Source organism: Phocoena sinus, chromosome 7, assembly GCF_008692025.1.
Source record: "Phocoena sinus isolate mPhoSin1 chromosome 7, mPhoSin1.pri, whole genome shotgun sequence".
Taxonomy (NCBI): Eukaryota; Metazoa; Chordata; class Mammalia; order Artiodactyla; family Phocoenidae; genus Phocoena; species Phocoena sinus.
Genome location: NC_045769.1, coordinates 28,583,207 through 28,604,503, shown reverse-complemented (window position 1 = coordinate 28,604,503; position 21,297 = coordinate 28,583,207). Strand labels below are relative to the sequence as shown.

Here is a 21,297-nt window from a genome sequence, read left to right as displayed (position 1 = left end):
CTAGCAGAGCCCTAGGGAGATCTTGTTGCCGGGGGAGAAGGTGTGGGGCAGGGGGCTCTCGAGGTGCAATTCCCCTGTGGGGTCACTGGGGACGTCTGGTCTAGGAGCACCCTGGAGGCAAGAGGAAGCTTTCCCTATCAAGGTGCTGTTCCATATGGTGACTGTGCAACTGTTGCTGCAGCAGGATCCTGTGGTCTAGAGAGGCAGAACTGGGGTGTAGCCAGCATTACTTCTGTGGTGATAACTGCAGTCTAGTGTCCACAGATGGAGAGTCTTGGTACCACTGAAGAAAGCTACAGGGAGCCATTTATAAAAGTCCACATCTCCTAGCAACAGGATACCAGTACTTGTACCACTGTTACAGCTCCTATCTCCTAAGCCTTACGTGTTAAGCAGAGTTCTAAGTGTCATACATGCTAACTCTTCTAAGCCTCATAAACACATTTTGGGGCAGGTACTATTATTATCCCCACTTCAGAAATGAAGTGCTTCTCGAGGCACCAAGTGAAGTGACTTGCCCAAGGTCACCTAGTGAGTCTAGGGTGAGCATCTGAATGTGGGCGGCCGGTCTCCAAGGCTCCAGTGCATAACCACTGCACCGTTCAGCCCGTCTGCAATGCCCAGGGTCGGGTGTCATCACCCCTTTGGAGACCTTTGCTCCAGGCAGAAACTTCATCCCATGTTGGCCTCACACTGGCCTGCTGGTCTCCTAAAAGCTCCTGACAGCCATCTTAGTTTTGATTTCTATTTAATTTTCCACCTCACAAAGCAGTGACAGGGAGGGAGAATCTGGTGATACCTTTTGAATATGATTTATTAACCAATAGCTTGAGGAAATGTAGGGCTTCCTTGCTGCCACCTGACCTTTGTCTTCAGCCTTCCGAATGTTTGCATTACTGCCCTGATCTTGCAAAGTGACCTGGAATAGCTTGCCTGTTTCCTTGTGTGTGTCCACTTTCAGGGCCCAGCTGTCAGCCTGTGCAAGTCTGTCAGTTAGCATCTCAAGGGTTCGGAATGGGGTCTGCAGCCTTTTGAGGAGCACAATCTAACACTAACCTCCAAATTCCTTCCCGTAATTGAGCATTCATTAGTTTGACGGAACAAAAGCAGGCATTCTCTTTTATAAAGCAGAGGTCAAAACCAGTAGCTTGTTTTGTTTGGCCTGCAGAGTGTTTAAATATTGAGAAATTTCACATAAAAATACGAATTTCCGGCTTCTCTTGGAAAAGGGGAAGGGATGGCAGCTCTGGGGCTCTGAGTACCAGCTGTCCCCTTCAGAGGCAGATGCTCTCTCCGGCTTCTCATCACGGCCTGAAGTCTCACCTCAGGCCTGCTTTGGGCACGGGCACCACTTTCCTGGCCTCTGCAGGAATCAGAGTCAACAAAACCCTGTTCTGAAGCCATATTTCCCTCCTCTAAAATGTGAACTGGCTTGGTTAGGCTGGTGTACCAGGACAGAACTTGGAGAGCTGGTGTTCCCAGAGGGCAGGTGCTGTGCCTTTTCTCTCCTGTCCCTGCACTTGGCATGGTAAGTGTCTGGTACATAACAGACATTTATCACTTTCTTCTTACGGATGAATAAGTGAGTGACTAGCTCTCTGGAACAGAGTGAGCTTCTGAGTGACGGAAACCAGCTCCCCAGCTACGGAAGTCCAGGCTTATTAATGCTTCAATAGCTTTTTGAATGACCGAGGCACCCTACACCTTTTCTTTATTTATTGTGCTATAAAGATCTTTCCTGCTGTCACAAATGAGACTGAACCTTGTTTAAAATTCCAGAAGCAAGTATGTTGATGGTTTACTAGAATTTAGCCAGAAATTAAAATAAAAAACAAGAACAATGTGAAAAGCTGCCCCTGTCAACGTTAAAATTTTTCCTCAGAAAGATGGGGGTGATAATTATTGAAAAGCAGCAAGTTCCAAATGTAGATGGAATTGCAGGCCACTAACACATGCAGTCAACAGTTCTCGCTAAGATACACGAGCGAATATAGTCCTGTGAGGCTGCCATGCTTCCTGGCTCCATCTCTAGAGCATCAGGTGAATGAACTTTGTCTCTCTCTTTTTTAAATTTTATTGAAGTATAGTTGATTTACAATGTTGTGTTAATTTCTACTGTACAGCAAAGTGACTCAGTTATACATATATATATATATTCTTTTTCATATTCGTTTCCATTATGGTTTATCAAAGGATATTGAATATAGTTCCCTGTGCTCTACAGTAGGACCTTGTTGTTTACCCATTCTATATGTAATAGCTTGTGTCTGCTAATCCCAAATGCCCGATCCTTCCCACCCCTCCCCCCTCCCGCTTGGCAACCACAAGTCTGTTCTCTATGTCTGTGAGTCTGTTTCTGTTTTGTAGCCCTGTTCACTTGTGTCCTATTTTAGGTTCCACATGTCTTGACTATTGTAAATAGTGCTGCTATGAACATAGGGGTGCATGTATCTTTTCAAATTTTAGTTTTGTCTGGATATATGCTCAGGAGTGGGATTGCTGGATCATATGGTGATTCTATTTTTAGTTTTCTGAGGAACCTCCACACTATTTTCCATAGTAGCTGCACCAATTTACATTCCCACCAACAGTGTAGGAGGCTTCTCTTTCCTCCACGCTCCCTCCAGCATTTTTTATCTGTAGACTTTTTAATGATGGCCAAGCGAATGAATTTTGAAAGTGCTAGAAACCTCATCAGCCCTCGACACCTGACTAGACAGAGCCTTCTTATAATCCCTCTGGCCCCTTGTAGACCAACCACAAATGTGAGAATGGCCGGCATGAGACATCAAGGGGTAAAATCCCACTGGATGTCACTAGGTTGAAGCAGAATTATAGGTAGCCTCTACTAATTCTTGGCACCCAGGCAGAATACAGGGGTTTGACCATAACCATCAAGAAACACTAGTCCTTTTCTGAGAAAATGGGCCCTCTCAAATTCAGGGCCGGCATGGCTCCGGGCATGTAGTATGTGCTAAATAAATATTTGCTGAATGAATAAATGAATAGAGAGAACACCTAGGCAGCTCTCTTGATAGAGAACCGGGCTCATGCTTCAGATGTGCAGGTGGGATGGAAGGATTATAAACTCTACACTCTTTGCTGCTTTAGGCACATCACAGACTCTTTCACTTCCAAGGAAAGTGATGAGATACCATCATACTTATACCATGAATGTTTTGAGACAAGCTATCAAAATCTTGAAGCGTACAGACAGAACTGTCAAAATAGTAATGAAAATTACTCTTCAGAAATGTCCAAGTCAGCAATGAGAGTTTTCTCCTGCTTGCCTCCATTCCAGAAACACCATGGGTTAAGGTCACTGAGGGGTCTGAAGCTACCAAGGCCTGGAAGTCCTCATCCCATTGCCCTCTGCCTAGCTCACGCATTATAGAGCCTCACCTCTTAATCTAGAATCACAGCCACTCGGAAGCCTTCCCTGACAGCCAGGTTACTGGGCGTTCCAGTTACTATTGCTATAAAACAAATTACCCCCAAACCTAGTGGTGTAAAACAGCCAATATGTTCAGATTCTGTAGGTCAGGATTTCAGACAGGACACAGTAGAGACAGCCTGTCTCTCCCCCATGGTATCTGCAGTCTCATCGTAGCCTCTGCTGGAAAGACTTGAAGGCTAGGTGGGGAGTCATTTGGTGGTATCTTTACTCACATGTCTGGTGGTTGATGATGGCTGTCATCTGGAATGACTACATGTGGCCTCTCTCTGTGGGGTCTCTGCACGGGCTAGTATGGGCTTCCTTACAACATGGTGGCTGGTTTACAAGAGTGAGCGTTCCTAAAGAGTAGCAGGTTGAAGCTGTGTCACTTTTTATGACCTAGCCTTAGAAGTCACATAGCATTACTTCCATGGTCACAGGCCCACCGAAATTCAGAAAAAAAAAAAAAGATGCCACCTCTCAATCGGAAGAATGTCAAAGTCTCAGTGTAAGAAGGGAATGTGGGATGGGAGATACTGTTGTGGATACCTTTGTGAAATATCATCTTCCACACTGGGTTGGATGTGTTTCCTGAGTACCCTGAGTTCAACTTCCCCTGACTTAAAAAAAAATGCTTGTGTGCCTCCCTCCCTAGACTGTGAGCTCAGGGAGGGAAGGGACTGTGACTTACTCACCTTTGCCTCCTCTGTTGCACAGTGCCTGGCACAGAGGAGGCAGTCAACACGCATTTACTGAATTGAACCAAATAGAAAGGAAGAATCAGAAGGACTCCTGGGGCCCCTTTCATGCTGGCTGTTGGTGGCATGAGGGAAGTTTGACCAGGGCAATAAAAGAAATGTGAGAGAAAAGTACCTAAACACCTTTCTGGGGCCCAAGGCTATTCCCTGTGACTGTATCATGTATGATAAGGGAGTTTTTGCTTCCTTATGTTTCCCACACTGTATATAGGAAATAACTACAAGAACTGTAACTGACTTCATGTATTTCTCCTCTTGAGCTTTTTGGAAATATTTTTTTCCCCTTTATATGTCTGTGCCATAAAAATGGCAAGTATGAGATGCCATTACCCAAGAGGCTGCCTTTTTTTTATACACATACACTCAGGGTACAGCAGAAAGAACACTGGATAAGAAGTCAGAAAACCTCGGCTTCAGTCTTGGTTCAGTCACTGAGCAGAAGCTGTGTAGCTTTGGTATGCCGGCTAATTTTTCTAAATCTCAGTTTTCTTGCCTATAAAGTGGGTATTAAAAAGGTAGTAACACAGTATACAAAAACAACATGCTATTACAAAACATGGTGGTTTTAAAATATGTTCACACATTCTTTGACATGCCTCCTTTCAGAAAGTGGGGTCTAATTCGCCCCAGAAACGTGGGCCTGACTTAGTGATTATTTCAAGTGAACAGAACGTGGAAGTGATGCTGACTTCCAAGGAGAGGTCACGTGGCTTTGATTCTCCCAGGTCACTCACAAGCCAGCCAGCATCTCATGAGGACACTCATTAAGCAGCTCGTGGAAAGGCCCATGTGGGGAGGAGCAGAGGCCTCCCACCAGCAATCAGCACCAACTTGCCAGCTGGGGGAGTAACCCACCTTGGAAGCAGATGCTCTAGCCAGTCAAGGCTTCTTCAGATGATGCAGTCCTGACCAACCAACATCAGGACTGCAGCCTCCCGACAGATTCTGTACCCACACTGCCCAACTAAACTGCTCCTGAATTCCCTGACCCACAGAATTCATGGGAGGCAGTAAATGTCTACTTTCGTTTTAGGTTACTAAGTTGTGGGGTAATTTGTTACGCAGCACTAGATAACTAATACACAGAACCATGCCCCACTAACCAACCAAAGGTATGGTAGGCATTTGTTCCTCTGATCACATGATGGGTTAGTTTTGAGTCACCAGGAGGGGGCAAGAAAGGGTTTGGATCAAAAGATATTTATGTGTGAGGTGGCAGGCTGAGGGGTCAGGCAGGGGGAAGAGTGCAATTCCACCTTTAGTAAGAATGACACTAACCTTACTTTCTATCTTTAAGTAAACTGTCTTTGAAACCAGGCCCTCACCTAGTCAGTATTACAATGCTTTTTAATACGTGGGAAACAACAACAACACAAACTCCAAATCAACAACAAAACCCAGATGGTTGGAAGCCAAAGTGGACGTGGGGGCCAGGAAAGTGGACTCCAGGAAAATGACCTCAGTACTGACCGAGCACCATCCAGGGGTGTAGCTGCATCTTCACCTACTAGCAGGCTGTTTATACTCGAGGGGCTCACAGTTGGCTTCTGGAATCCTTATCTCTGAGCTCGTTCTCACCTGGACGACAAGCCTCTCCATCCAACACTCAGCACCCAAGGTCATCTTTCTGACCTCGTTTCCCAACAGGAGCAAGAACTGTGCCCTTGGCTAGCCACGTTTCCTGCCGCAGCCCCTGTCGGCCTTCCCCAGTCCTTCACCGCGTCTGTGGGCCGAGTGTGCGGCTGTAGTCAGGTGTGGGGCCTGGATCTGCAGGCAGGCAAAGTTTTCTCTGGGCAGAGGCTGACCAGCTGGCACAAGGAACAATCTGCGCTACCACCTTGTTAATCATCTGTATTAACCCACTCGGCTAATCAGCCCCATCACCAAAAACGCCAGCAGTCATGATCGGCAGGCCTCCGAGGACTGAATGCCTCAGGGAAGGAGTCAGAAGACCCAGGCTCCAGTCCTGGTACTTGTCACTTCTCCCTCTCCCCTCCCCCCGGGATCTGAAACCGTGAGGCAGGAACTGTTCCCACCTGCTCTCCTGACAACGGTGACTTTCCACTTGCCCTGCTGCCAACCTGCCAATCCTTCAAAGAGCAACTTTCGGTCCCTTCACTTCACCCTGAAACACCCACATTCACTGTTTAAAACCCCCCTTATTTAAAAGGAATGATTTGTTCCCCGAATGACTTACGGTCCTCTTTCCTAACTCATTCACTGGCTGCACCCACCCTGATGAAAGCTGCTAACAGAGATTTAGTGATGTTTTAATGGAGGCCTCATTCCTGTCTCGTCCCAGATTATGCTCAGGGGCTGTGACGGCTGCAGGGGACACAGGCTCTGGCCATGGAGCAACACAGACGAGCTGTCACGCTTTGTTTTTCTGCTGGTTAAATCCAAATGCTCCTAATTAGTTATCCTGACTGCTAAGGCCGGGGTGGACAATGGCGTGGGGATCAGGGGTGCTGAGAGGCTATGAATACAAGTTCCTTGGGCTCCTGAGGCCTGGGGACCAGTGACTTGGTTGTGGGCACTGAGGCACTGTGTCCCTGGGGGCTGCAGATTCAAAGACGTCAGCCCTCGTGTGAATAAAGGTCATCACCTGTTACTTCTTCGGTGAAAGGGCAGCTGTGCTGGGTGCCCACTTAGGCTCAGCCTTTGTCTGCTGACTGTGAATAGCACCCACAGAGAATAACATTCTCTGATTCTGTGTTTGCTCGGTGGGGCAGAGCCACAGAAAATAACTCGCAAACTTCCTCGAAGAAGTATTCAGCCAAGTATGTTTTTAAAAAGTGGCCTCGAAATGCCTTAAACGTCACCTTTGGTGATTGTACTCACTAGCTAGAACACACTAGAAAATCTTCACGGTAGGGCCACCAATTTGCATTGTTTCTTCAGGAGCCAATTCTGACAAACGTTTAGGTCACAGGGATGACAATTCCTGAACTCCATGGGTGTGGGGGACTAGAGAAAAAGCTAACTGAAAGGCCAGCTAGCAGTTCAAGAAGGTTTAATGTTCAGAAAGTTTGCAACATTGAACAGCCCACTGTTGCTCCAATATGTAAAAAGTGGAGATTTTATTTGGTTTTAGAATTCTGTGCATTATTTTACAAAGTAGCATTTCTTTTTTTTGTTTGTTTTTTCATCTCCCTCTTTTTTTTTTTTGCGATACGCGGGTCCAGCCGCTCCGCGGCAGGTGGGATCTTCCCGGACCGGGGCACAAACCCGTGTCCCCTGCATCGGCAGGCGGACTCTCAACCACTGTGCCACCAGGGAAGCCCCATCTCCCTCTTTTTTAAATTAAAAAAAATTTTTTTTCATTGGGGTATAGTTGTTTTACAATGTTGTGTTAGTTTCTACTGTACGGTGAAGTGGAGTTCCCTGTGCTACACAGCAGGTTCTCATTAGTCATCTATTTTATACATATTAGCATATATATGTCAATTTCAGCATTACTAATATCATTTTGTTTAGGGGCTTATGTTAAATTAATTCGTTTGCTTTTCTTTTAAAGGAAGAGAGTGCGAAGGAGTTCAGGATACTGTATGTATGTGTGTGTATTTATCCATCCATCCATTGATTCATTGAACATTTACATGCCCAGTTGCTTAGTATAAATGTTCATTGCTTTAGCATAAAACAAACAATTCAGACTGTTCTAGGCCCCTCTGGAAAGGCAGTATGCATCTGATTTACTCCTCGCTTTTCAAGGCTCTTGAGGGCTATGGGTCCTCTCCCCTGGCACCCTTCCCACTTCACATCTCTTAGTAAGTACTCCAAATTTCAGACTCTTCCATCATTTCTTCATAATTAAAATTTATCTATTGAAATCTATCTCCCCTCAGTTGATTATCCTGTGCTTTCAACTTATTAATAAGACAAAAGAATTTGTGCCAAAATAATAATTTACTCTTCTCAGGTAATATACAGGCATACCTCAGACATACTGTGGGTTCAGCTCCAAAGCACTGAGATAAAGCAAATATCACCATAAAGCGAGTCATATGAATTTTTGGTTTCCCAGTACATATGAAAATTGTTTATACTGCAGTCTATTAAGTGTACAAGCATTATGTCTAAAAAAAAGTACATGCCTTGGGCTTCCCTGGTGGCGCAGTGGTTGAGAGTCCACCTGCCGATGCAGGGGACGTGGGTTTGTGCCCCGGTCCGGAAGGATCCCACATGCCATGGAGCGGCTGGGCCCGTGAGCCATGGCCGCTGAGGCTGCGCGTCCGCTTTGAGCCTGTGCTCCGCAACGGGAGAGGCCACAACGGTGAGATGCCCGCGTACCGCAAAAACAAAAACAAACAAACAAACAAAAAGTACATGCCTTAATTAAAAAGTACTTTATTTCTAAAAGCTGCTGACCATTATCTGACAACACAGGGTTGCCACGAACCTTCAATAGGTGAAAAACACAATATCTGCAAAGTGCAATAAACTGCAATAAAATGAGGTATGCCTCGGTTTCATATTAACTAGAATCGAATGGCCTTAACCTGGAGGTAGGGGCTAGTTTGAAAACTCAGGGCCCAGGGAAGGTGAACAATGGGGAAGCCAGCTCCTGAGATGGTCCCACAAGAGGTGTGTGTGTGTGTTGGCAGGTGAGGTGGTGAGCGGTGGAGGGAGCGGGTGAGGAGGGGGCCACCCTAACCCACCGCCCCACCCCTGGGATCATCCAGTACCCTTTCTCACGGATCGGGTACAAATAGAATCATTCACTGCTTAACTTACATACGTCCCAAAGGTGAGTAACACCAGAAGAGTTAGTCATTTATAGACATTTTAGGTTTTTGTCACAAGAGCACAGGTAGCCACAATTTAGAAGTCAAGTCTGACCGTTCCTTTCAGCAAGTAGAAGGAACTTCAGAAGAAGCCTCCTATCACTTACACGGTCCGAGGAATGACACAGTAAACCATGGCTCCGATTTGCTCCTTAATAGCAACCAGGATCTCTTGAACGCTAACTCACATACACTAATGTATTCTGCTGATAAAATGTGGGACGTTCTTGTCAGCGTTAAAAGAGCCAAAGGGATCTGAGTAAGGAGAAGGTTTGTCACACACTCAACAGGGAAAGGGGAGAACTAACACAAGAAGCTAACGCATTGAGGGTTACAGTATTGTCTCTGCTGTCCCACTGGAGCATATCTTTTTATTGTATTCCTGTTGTAAAGTCTTCCCTTGAATTTCTGATAATGCTGGGTAGACTGAAAATAACGAAACATAAATTCTATTCTACTTTCCCTTCTCAAAGTATCCAAGTGGGAAAAAAGCTCTTAGAAAGCAGCCCCATTTCCCCATTAGAAACACGCACCAACACTAGTCCATTCATTCACATACGCTTAGCCATTGCCTGCCAAATCCTTTCTGAGGAATTGTTCTATCGTTTCAAAACACCACCATGCATTCAAACCTCCTGAAAGTTTGTTGATAAGATTTTACTTTAAAAAAACCAGTATATTCTGTCAGATTTACATTCAAAGAGCATAGGCTGAATGTCTTCTAACAATATCTACTTTGCTGAACAGAAATTCATTTGAAATTCCAAACTTAAATGAATAACTCAAACGGGTGTGCCCTCCTCAACCCCCCATCCAGCTCCCGGGATTTGGAGAGTCTCTGCCCCCATCTTCTTTGCCCTTCCTTGGTCCTGCTACTAGGACAGGAGAAGTATTGACACTTGCTCTGTCTTACATGTTAAAATGCCGCCACTGATTAGGTAATGACTGTGTGGGGGTCAACTACTACCTTTGCCTGTGCTAGGAAAACCCAGTGAGCAACTTATTTACTGGTGAAATAAAAAGACAGGGGGCTTCCCTAGGGGCGCAGTGGTTAAGAATCCGCCTGCCAATGCAGGGGACACGGGTTCGAGCCCTGGTCCGGGAAGATCCCACATGCCGCAGAGCAACTAAGCCTGTGCACCACAACTACTGAGCCTACACTCTAGAGCCCGCGAGTCACAACTACTGAGCCCATGAGCCACAACTACTGAAGCCCGCGCGCCTAGAGCCCGTGCTCCACAACAAGAGAAGCCACCGCAATGAGAAGCCCGTGCAGCGCAATGAAGAGTGGCCTCTGCTTGCTGCAACTAGAGAAAGACCGCATGCAGCAACGAAGACCCAACACAGCCAAAAAAAAAAAAAAGAAAAAAAAAAAGACAATTAGGGACTCTGCACTGGCATAAGCTACAAATATTGCCAATAACTGGCAACACTGAGCACTCACTGGCCAGTGGGCAGGTGACTACAGCTCCCAGAACAACTAGAGGGAGTCCCCTTTGCTAAGCAGTGTCAGTGAGTGCTATTTATTTCCCAGGTCCAGGTGTACAAAAGTAGAGAGAGTGCATGCAAAGAGGCCAGTGAATTCAAATACTAAGAAGAGGAGAGAAAACTGTCTTGAATGTCATTTCAGAGGCGTTAAGGGAGTTTGAAATCTTCTGCCAATTTGTTGAATTGAGTCTACCTGCTAAAACTTTTGGGATTGTTACTTATAAAAATGAAAACAGAGAGAAAAAGGTTGCACATTTTTTGCTACCAGAATTCTTTCAGCATCTTTATTTGGGTGGTATTAGTGTTTTGTTTACTACATTATTTTAAGATTATTGTATATTTACTTAAATTATAAATCCCCTTTTACCATGTTTATTAAATTTTTACCTTTTTTTCTTTCTGGAGAGGAAGATATCTACATTTTGTTTTTTAAATAAAAGCTAATGGGAAAACTCAAATTCACTTGAGAGAAACTTGTAGAAAGGAATTTAGGCCTTTAGGAAGGATATTTATATTGCCATTATTTGAGATTAATTCTTCAGTTACTTGGTTGAGTTTCTTCCTCTTCCCTGCAAAAGTTATAAACTGAAATTCATTCTGCTATAGTTATTTCATATGATAGAAGAGATGCTTTTATAGAGGCCTTCATTTTAGGAGTAAGGATGGGAATCAAATGGGAGAAACAACTTGCTCTAGAACTCCTGAAGCTGACTTGAAACAGGGTGATGTAGAACCCAGACAGAGGCTGAAATGGTACAGGCCGAGCTGGGGCTGGGAGCTGGGTCAGTCAGGCTGGGTTTCCTGCTACCCCTGACACGCTCTGTCACAAAGCAATAGTATTTTTTCCCCCTTCTTGTGTTACCTTTTCTTACCTATTTGCAAGAACAGTTCCGATCCAGAAAACACGCCAGAAATTTACTCTGAAACCAAGGGAAGATGGGGCGGAGGTGCCCTTCAGTACTGATAGCCTAGATGTAGACAGATCAAAAGCTAAATCCAATTTAACCCACCTCAGGCAGAAAAAAAATAATTGAATTAAACTTCCTCTAAATATGATAGGTTTGGGGATCTTAAATCCAGGCACAGAGAACCAGGGTAGAGTGAACTGTGGAGTAAATGGATGAAGGGAGCTCTGGCTGCCCCCGCTCACAGGGAGTTTGATAAGCTGTTGATTGCCTCTTTCGCTTTACTACGGAGGCTGAAAATTGATTAAGCTGCTTATGGGGCTCCGAGGCTAACGGCCCACCAAGAATACTGGTGCCACTGATTTAGGTAAGCTGCTTGGCATGTATGGTTTGATTATTACAATGGAGGAAAAAAAAAGAAAAGAAAAAAAGACAGCAGGGTATAGGAAAGCTTTAAAAAAGAAGGCTTTATTATGCCAAATAGCTACACTACTTTGATACCCTAAAATGAATATGGAATTACTGATCCTTTCTCTTCATCTGGTATCAAAACTCATTTTTAAAAGGCTTGCTCAAAAAGTACTCACTTTGGGGCCCACCCATTCTATTTTAAACCACCTTTACAAGAAGATGTCACTGGTGCCTTTAAACATACTTCTCCAGTGATAAGAGTCTCGGTCCTCAGATACTAAGATCAGGTAGAGTCCTAGAAAATATATAAATGTAAACTGGGTCTTGTATCTGATTCTTCCCCTTGAACACCACTGGGCAATCATAATTAAAACTGTATCTCTTTCCACTCCAGTCAGCAGATCACTGGTGCCTGATTACGTAGTAAAGGACAGCAAAACTGAAGGAGGGGAAGGAGCTGATATGTGCAAATAGGTTTAAACTGGATGTACGAGTGGAAATTAAAACCCTAGTATTCTCTCACCCTCTCCAACTAAAATGCTCTAAAACTATTTCTACCTTTTAAAATAACCTGCCTACTTCTGGTGGGATAAAGAGAACACAAAACTCTTAGTTTAAATTACTTTTCAAGGTTTTACTTATTTTTTAAGTCTTGAAAAATGAGTGAAGGATCTGAACACAGATTAAGTTGACCTCATTTCTTCTGGACAAAACAGCAAGAAACAAAAGAACCGAATCACAGCAGTTTGAGACGTTCTGAAAGTTGTCACAATTTTTTTTTTTTTTTGGTCATTGACTCTTGAAAGAATCCACAATATATGGAAAAGAAAGCAATGCTTTCATGTAGTGTCTGAAAGCTTCTTAGGGAGTGAGCTGTTGATTTAAATGATTAACCAAAGCTTAACATATTCAGAATTTTGGGTTGAACAGACAAAATGTTGGTTTTCTTCCCGGCTGCTAACCTGGTCAGTCATTAAAAGGAGATACGTACACAAATAAAAGTATAAGAAGATGATTTTGACTCTTACATGCTCTGTTGTTTTTTACTAAAATTTAGCGTCATCCAACTGTTTGACGTGAGCACAAGTCAAAGAGTTTAATATATTCATTGCCTTTTATGTCTTTTTTTCCCTTGTACAACTTTTTTTGTTGATATAATTCACATACCATAAAATTCACTCTTTTAAAGTATACAATCCACTGGCTGCTTTTAGTATAGTTTCAAAGTTGTGTAACCATCACCACTAATTCCAGAACATCTTCATCAGCCCCAAAGGAAACCGCACACCATTAGCAGCCACTCCTCACCCCCGGCTCTCCCCAGGCCCTGGCAACCACTCACCTACTTTGTCTCTATGGATTGGCCTATTTTGGACATCCTAAGAGAAGTCCACATAAAATAAGAATCATAAAATAGGTATTCATTTCTGTCTGGCTTCTTTCAACATGCTGTTCTTAAGGTTCATCCGTGCTGTAGCATGTATCAGTACTTCAGTCCTTTTTATGGCCGAATACTATTCCATTGCGTGGATATACAACATTTTGTTTATCCATTCATTAGCTGATGAACATCTGGGTTGTTGCCACTCTTTAGCTATTATGAATAATGCTGCTTTGAACATTCCTGTACAAGTTTTTATGTGGACATATGTTTTCAACCCTCTAGGGTATATGCCTAGCAGTGGAATTGCTGGGTCACAGGGTAATTCTACGTTTAACTTTTTGAGGGACTGCCAAACTATTTCCCTAAGTGGCCGCACCACTTTCCATTCCCAGCAGTGTATGGGAGCTCCAGTTTCTCTATATCCTTGCCAGCATTTCTTATTGTTCTAGAATATTTTTTTATACTAAGTTTTCTTTTCTCATTCTGAACAGAAAATAATTGATTATTAGGGCTTGTGAATAAAACTACTCCAATGACGGCAGAATTCGGTGCCAAAGCCATAATCAACAAAAACATTTTCCCAGGGAGAAAACAGAAATGAAATGGCCCCTCTAAGTGCTTACCTGCTGCAGATCAGCGAGGGAATACAGGTGGATCTGTTGAAGGAGGTATTCTCTGGGGAAAATTCTGAAAACGGACAGAAACACAGATAAATTGTGGTGTTGCCACGAAACACACTTTTTCTGAGAAGTTTCCAAGTCTCATTCAAGAATCCCTTTCCACCTAATACTCTTCCTCCCCACATCCTCTGAGAAACCTGTAATAATACCTTTTTCCAGATACTTTTCTTTCTAACACAAATACCAAAAACGGAGTAAGGGTGCGATCTTTGATTTCTGATGTAGTCCAAGGTGCTAGGAGCACAGCACAATGGTCCAGGCCTGAGGACCAGAGTGCCAGGTTTCCTGTACCAGCTGCGTCCCTAACAAACTGTGTCATCTCAGGGAAGTCTTAAAACCCACCTAGCTTCAGATCCTTCATTGGTTAATGAAGGTGACTGAACTTGGTGTCTTAAATCTCTTTCCAGCTCTATTAGTCTATGTCTAGATGAATAGATTTTAGAGTTGAGAAAATCAGTTGGAGGGGCAACCTGTGTGTCTCTGCCTAGAGGCTCCTATGGCTTTCATTAAGGGAGATGGCAGTGCCAAACACCACTTAGTGAGCTATCCTCTTACGTGCACAGTGATGAGTTTTGGAACCTAGGTACAGATGGGAGTAATGGGACAAAATATTTCAAATTGAGACTCCCTGACAAAGTCCAATATCTTTGGTTACTGTCAATTCATAGCATCTGGATAAATGACGGTGAGTGAACAGGAAAAACAAATCGGTTAGGGACAAGCAAACAGGTACCGAAGCATAGATGGTTAGAAAACACCACACACACACATACACACACACACACACACACACACACACACACGTATACACAAAACAAAACTCATGGTGCTAGCATTTTCTCTTTGTCTTAGGATACAAGAAAATTGCATACTACCACCTAAACGAAAGAAGCCACCAACTCAATTAACATTTATGACCATCTGCTACATGCCAAGCACTGTGCCAGGCACTAGGAATTATGAATTATGAGTGAGACAGTCACAGTACCTGAGCATATCAGAGCATATCAAAGAGAATAAAGTCAAGCTAGGGAAAGATACATAAACTGACCATTACAACACCACATGGTAACATGAAAATAAGAGTTATATGCACAGGGTACATATTTTTAGATTGGTCTAGCATGGTAGGTCCCAACCTTGGCCGTCTATTAGAATCACTTGGGAAGCTTTTGAAAATAATAGGGCCTAAGTATGGATAGAACCCAGAAATCAGTCTTCAAACAAAAACTCTCGTGGTGATTAGTGCAGCCAAGGTTTAGAACCACTGGCCTAACTCATAGCTTGTTGGGGAATTCATTACTCAGTCTTTCAATTAAGTATGCATTACTGGACAAATCCTAGAGATTAAGTCCTTTATCCTTCCATTCACCTATCTAGCCATCCAATTCTGAGTAAGCACAACTGTGCACCAGCTCCTGTACTAGGCCACTGAAAAAAGGGCACTGAGCCAATTAGGTGAAGTTCATCCCCCATGGAGGTCTGGGACAGGCATATTCTAGTTTGGAGCACTCCTGATAAATATATGATAGGCTCTGAAGATGTCTGCTGAAAATTCCTGTTTCATCCACAAGAGTATGAACAGACCAAGGGAGTGACACGGCCCTTATACTCTGGGGAATAAAATTCAGTTCCTAAGGGTAGGCTCCCTTCAACGCTAATGGTTTGGGGCCGAACCTGTGGCAGGTAGCAGCACATAGTCCCAGCCCAGCTGGGGAGGGTGTAGGGAAAGTGCTCAATCCCTCCATGTGGGATGAAGCTTCCCTACAAAGAGGCCCCCTACTGTAGAAGGTAGACCACGGTCCCAGGAGGGACCATGAGACATGACCAACTTCCATTTTCAATAACACACACGTATGACAGAGATGATCGAGAGGGCTACTCCTCATGAGCCCCTACAGGATTAACAATAAGAGAAGTCTGCTTCAGGTGTGGCCCTCAACGTACATCATTTAATTCTCACAACAACCCCGTGTGGTAAGTATAACCTCCATTTTATGTGAGAGGGAACTGAGGCTCAGAGGCAAAAACTAATTTGCCCAGGGTCACAAGCTGGGATTCAAGGCCAGGACTTTCTGACTCCAAAGGCCTCTGCTTCTACTTTCCAGGAGATGAAGGTGGAGGAAGGAAGGAGGTGGGTTTGAGCTGACCATCTAATATAGCTATATAATACATCTCTCTTCCAGGTAGGTGTTTATGACTGTTCAGGCCAGCAGCAATATAGAGCCATTGGTCCTTTTTAAAAGAAGGAAAGTAACACTGACGCGTTTGGTCATGCCCACTTCCTGAAGGCAGCCGGGAGGGTGGAGAGACTGCAGGCAGGGACAGTCCTGACCACGTACCCCAGCAGCTCTTCCAGGGTAACCACAAGGCGAAAGCGAAAGGGGTGAGTGTGTAGACACAGGAGAGCTTCTGGAAGAACTGACAGCATTTGGAATTGAAGGCGACTCTGAAGTCCTAGCTTGGGAGACAGGATGGTGATGTCATTGGCCAACACAGGGCAGGCTGCTGGGGGAGGGGGAAAAGCATTGAGATTTAATTGTGCTGAATATCAAGTGCTTGTGTGGAGGACAGCAGGCGTGGCCCTTGAGGATGTGGGGCTGAGAGATGTGGAAGAGCCAGGGGCACTTCTGACAGCAGCACAGAAGGGACAGCTGAAGCTCTGGGAACGGAGGGAGCAGACCTTGGAGGAAAATGAACGGAAGCGGGGCTGAGTGTGAACAGGGGTTGTTTTTACTTTTTTTTACCTTACAAAGCCTAGAATTATCTGAAGTGCACTTTGGTAGTCTGCAATTTTTCTCATGCTTGAAAAATTGTTTTGAAAATAACCAGGATGTTCACGTGTACGTGAGTTCCTAACATTTCCTCCTTTTGTGAAATGTTTGTGCCCTTATACCCTTCACCTGGCTTCCCCTAATGGTAACACCTTACACAACCATGGTGCATTGATCAAAACTAAGCAATGAACTATTATGTAAATTAGACCTTATTCAGATTTCACCAGTTGTTTCACTAATGTCCTTTTTCTGTTCAAGGATCCAATCCAGAACACGAGATTGCATTTGTAGATTTAAAAATGTATATCAGTATTTGCAAGATGACTTGAGACCCAAACATCACATGCAGAAAAGCAAACCTAGGACGTAGTCTTTCAGTGGAGGTCACTAGGGTAGCAAAGTATGATAATCTACTATGGGGACAGAGGATGTTTAAGTGTGGTTGAATGGGAGGAATAACCTTTTTCAGAGGCAATTGCCTCATAATGAAATCCCTTAAGTAAAGTAAAATGAAGGCAATGTGGCAGCAGGGCTGAGAAACAGACGGACTGAACTAAACAAGCAGGCTGGAAAATCATTTCAAGATGAGCTCCTGCCTTTTCCATTGGTTTATACACACGTAGGCCAGCTGGAGAAAGAGTCGGAAGGTGACTGAAATGAACTCTAGCAGGGACAAATGCAGGGTAGCATATTGTTAATGTTTGCTACTTAAAGTTCTTCTCTAAAGTCCTAAAACTTCCATGACTGAGAGTATACAGGATATAAGAATTAACTGCAAATTTACAAATGGAATCATACTGGCATACACTTACTAGAGTACTACAGCTAGTCAGTTAGTTATCCAGTCAACAGACACTACTGCGTGCCTAAAATGAGCCAGGTGCTGTGCTAAGGGCTGGAGACGGATATGTTCAGTGAACACAACTGAGGAGCAGCAAAGAGAATTTCCAATTTCTCCTCTCTAGGCTGGGTCCCCTTTGCCTCCAAACACTGTTCATTACTCTTCTCACAATAACCGGCCAACTTTGGACACAGTAATCTCTAATACTCCTTAAACATTATTTACACAGCTAAAGTGAGCTGTGTATGTAGTGTTTCTGTGTGTAAATATATTTCACATATTTATTTTCTCTTCCCCTCTGGAAGCGATTCTAAGCCCCTCCAGAAGCACCGTATCTGCTGTCTCCTCTCTGGCACTCTTCAGTGTCTAAGACTATAATTTACAAGAGGTCAGCCTAACGACACAAAGAACTGGAAAATGCAATATATGCAGAAAAGATAAAGGAACTGAGCTTGTTGTGTTTGGAGAAGATGTTGTGTCCAGGAGATTTAGTGGTGGCCATAAAAAATACAGACTTTTAAGACAGATAATGCCAATCAGCTTTTCTTCTCTCTGAGGATGGAAATTATATCAAGAAAGCATTGAAGTCAAATATGAGAATAAATTTCCTGAGAGGGAAGACTGAGCAGCATTAAAATGTGTCTCTTACAGGGATGCTTTTTAATGTAAATAAAAGAAGAAAAAGATCTGTTGCAGTTATTTAGAGGTAGGGGCTTGCTCTTCTGCTTAGAGGAGGAAAGGATTTCAAAGGCGGGGCCAGATGACCCCGTCAGTTTGTTCCTCTTTTTCATCGCTGGCGCCGTCAAGGCAGGCTGAATTGGCACGACATTCTCGGAATATCTTTTCTTTTTTAAATTACAAAATTTTTTTTTAAAGGTTTCAGTCCGTTTACAGTTATTACAAAATACTGGTTATATTCCCCGTGTTGTACAACACATCCTTGTAGCCTATCTTACACCTACTAGCTTATACCTCCTACACCCACGCCCACCCTATATTGTGTCCGCCCTCCACCGCTGGTAACTACTAGTTTGTTCTCTGTATCAGGGAGTCTGCTTCTTTTTTGTTATACTCACTAGTTTGTTGTATTTTTTAGATTCCACATATAAGTGATATCATACAGTGTTTGTCTTTCTCTGAATATCTTCTTTAGGCTGATGTCCACAGGGGAAGTGCAGGGCAAATACTGATATAAAAGCCAAGCCCCGAAAAGCACAGGCAACATCCCATCTGGGTGATGCCCAGGGTTTCCCCAATGTGGCTTTGGTGTACAAGGAACTGGCCTTGTACCTGGCCTGTCTGACAGGAGCTCTTTAGGAAATGGATGGAACAAGCAGGGCCTCCCAGGGCTCAGTTGTGGAAGGGATTGTGGAGAACCCGGAGGCCTGCGGTGTGCTTGGGTAGCATTAAGCTGCCTCTGGCAGATCTGACTAGGAGAGGATAGGGCTCTGCAGGGGACCAGAGATGAACCTGCAGCCACTTCAGGCACTGCTAGGGTACCCACTCACGTCTGGGAGGCAAGGTTTGGCACCCCCTTGAAAGCCATGGCAGAACTCATTTTATAATTTTACTATTAATGTATTCAATAAAGGATGGATGATTATTTGCATTTTTTGGTCAGAAAACACAACTTGTGATCACCATACGGCCCAGGAATTTAATGCAGACGAAGTCCCGTCTTATGACCTCTGTGACTGGTCACTACGGCTAAGAACCTAAAATCAGAAGCTAAAATCAGCACACACTTTCACTGCAATGAGCGGATGCTGGGTATGTATGTGGCAGAAAATTTGGAGAAGACACAGTTTTCTTCCAATACATACAGACAAGTGAGATAAACAGACAAGTAAACAGACAGCTCCCGCGTGGAGTGCAGGGCTGAGCGGAGCCTGCAGGACACCTGTTCAAGAAAGGTCTCAGAGAACCGACAGGTCAGAATCCATCTGGAGGAGTGGAAGAATGGATATTGCAGGTAGAGGGTGCAGCATGGCTAAGAGCAGAGAGGCCAGGACGAACATAATTCTTTCAGGGAACAGGCTCTGTATGCGTATATATGTGTATATGTGTCCATGCTGGGGGCTGGGGGGACTGCAGGATGTGAGCTCAGGAAGTTAGGGTGTAGCCAGACATGCGAGGGCTTAGATGCCTAGAGAAGAGCCTACCCACAAAGAGATGAGTGCCTCAAGCAAGAGAAGGGACAGCACTAGATTTGCGCCTTTAAAAGATCATTGACAGCAGAAGGGGGAAGAGACTGAAGAGATGGATAATTCTGGAGATAAACTAGGTGAGAAATGTTGGGGGCCTGAACAGAATTTAAATGGTTGCCCTAGGGTTGGAGAGAAATGGCCTACCACAGACAGATTTCTCCAACGATCCACAGGTCATGAAGACTAACGGGAAATGGAGGCCGGGAAGGAGCCTGGCACTGCTCATGGTTTTCCAGCTGGGCCACTAGGTAAATGGAAGTTCCATCTACTAACACAGGGAATAATGAGGAGTAGTCACCTTTGGGGAGAAAGGGTAGCTCAGCTGTCGGGGCAGAGGTGTGGAATGTCCAAGTGGAGTCATCTGTGAGTCCAGGGAGGAGGGCTGTGTGCCTACAGGTGAAGACATGAAAATGAGGAAGAGCCCGAGACAGTACACATGAGTGCAACAGAAAAGACTGGACACTGGCAAAAAAATACTATTAAAGGAACGGCCACAGGAAGAAAGCTGGGAAGAAGCAGTTTGATAGGAGAAAAAGCAGAAGAGCCGGCATCCAGGAAGCCAAGGAAGGAGAGAATTTCAAGGACAAAGAGGGTCAACGGCATCAGAGGCAGAGGAGAGGTCACATAATCCGGGGAAGACTCTCACGAGGCCTGAAAGGTGCCTGCTGGTTTTGGCAAAGGGGAATTCACTAGTGACCTTAGGACAGTATCCAGGAGGAAGAGGGATGCCAGACTGCAGAGGGGTGAAGGACTGTGGAATATTCTTTTAAGAAACTAACTTTAAAGGAGAGAAACTAGGCCATAGTTACAGAAGGATGCAGGACTAAGAAAGGATTCTTTTCTCAGAGATGGGAGCCACTTGGGCATATCTATATGCTAAAATGAAGAAGCTAGTATAGAAGCCAAAGCTGCAGATAGAAAAGTAAGGAAAATGACAGAGCCTGAGCTAGTAAAGGCCTAGAGGAAATGGGATGTGGACCCAGCTAGGAGCTCTTCCAGATACACATTTGTGTGTGTGAGGGTGCACGTACCTATACACACACTCTGCATTTTGAAATTCTTCAAGTTTCTACTAAAATGTTATGCAAAAGGTAACTAACTACTAATTTCTCCAATGTTCCCTCCAAACTTCAACATGTCAGGAACAGAAAGCTACAGATTACAGCTACAGTTGTCTGACTTGGCAATCCTTTGGTAAATGGCCTTTTTGCTGCGGGATGGTGCTGCCTTTTGTTTCTGGTGAGGCGGCTGTGTTTAGGGTTCTCTGTGCAGTAAGTGACCTCACTGTACTGCAGGGCTATTCATCATCAGGTCTGACAGCATTTCGCCAACAGGCCAACCACAAGGACAGCCCTGGTCATGCCAGTGCAACTTCTTCTGGTTGGCCCTGATGCCAAAGCCAGAGGACAAACGTGATAAGGAGAGTCAACTCCACACTTCACTCACCCATCAAGGGAAACTGCATCGCTGGCAGGTGGCACTGTCAAGTTCTCTGATACCAAAGAACAATGAGGAAACCTGCTAAAGGATCATGGAAACCAACTAGCACAACTGTTTCTAGTGCCAACATTTTCTGTTTTATCACCTTTAGGATTTCCTGACATACTGAGAAGGTAACTTAGG

The 21,297-nt window shown here is 44.3% G+C and overlaps 1 protein-coding gene across 7 annotated transcripts in view; it reads right to left on the bottom strand.

Annotated features, from left to right (window-relative positions):
- PLEKHM3 (pleckstrin homology domain containing M3) overlaps positions 1-21,297 on the bottom strand; it is a 190,089-nt gene that overhangs the window by 74,686 nt on the left and 94,106 nt on the right. For 5 of the 7 annotated variants that reach the window (XM_032636960.1, XM_032636953.1, XM_032636959.1 and 2 more), the window contains one exon: positions 13,793-13,856. In XM_032636960.1, the coding sequence (XP_032492851.1) occupies positions 13,793-13,856 (64 nt within the window). Of the gene's footprint in view, positions 1-11,341; positions 11,390-13,531; positions 13,857-19,972; positions 20,065-21,297 lie in introns of those variants that run through there. The other 2 variants (XM_032636958.1, XM_032636957.1) reach the window with 2 other exon arrangements.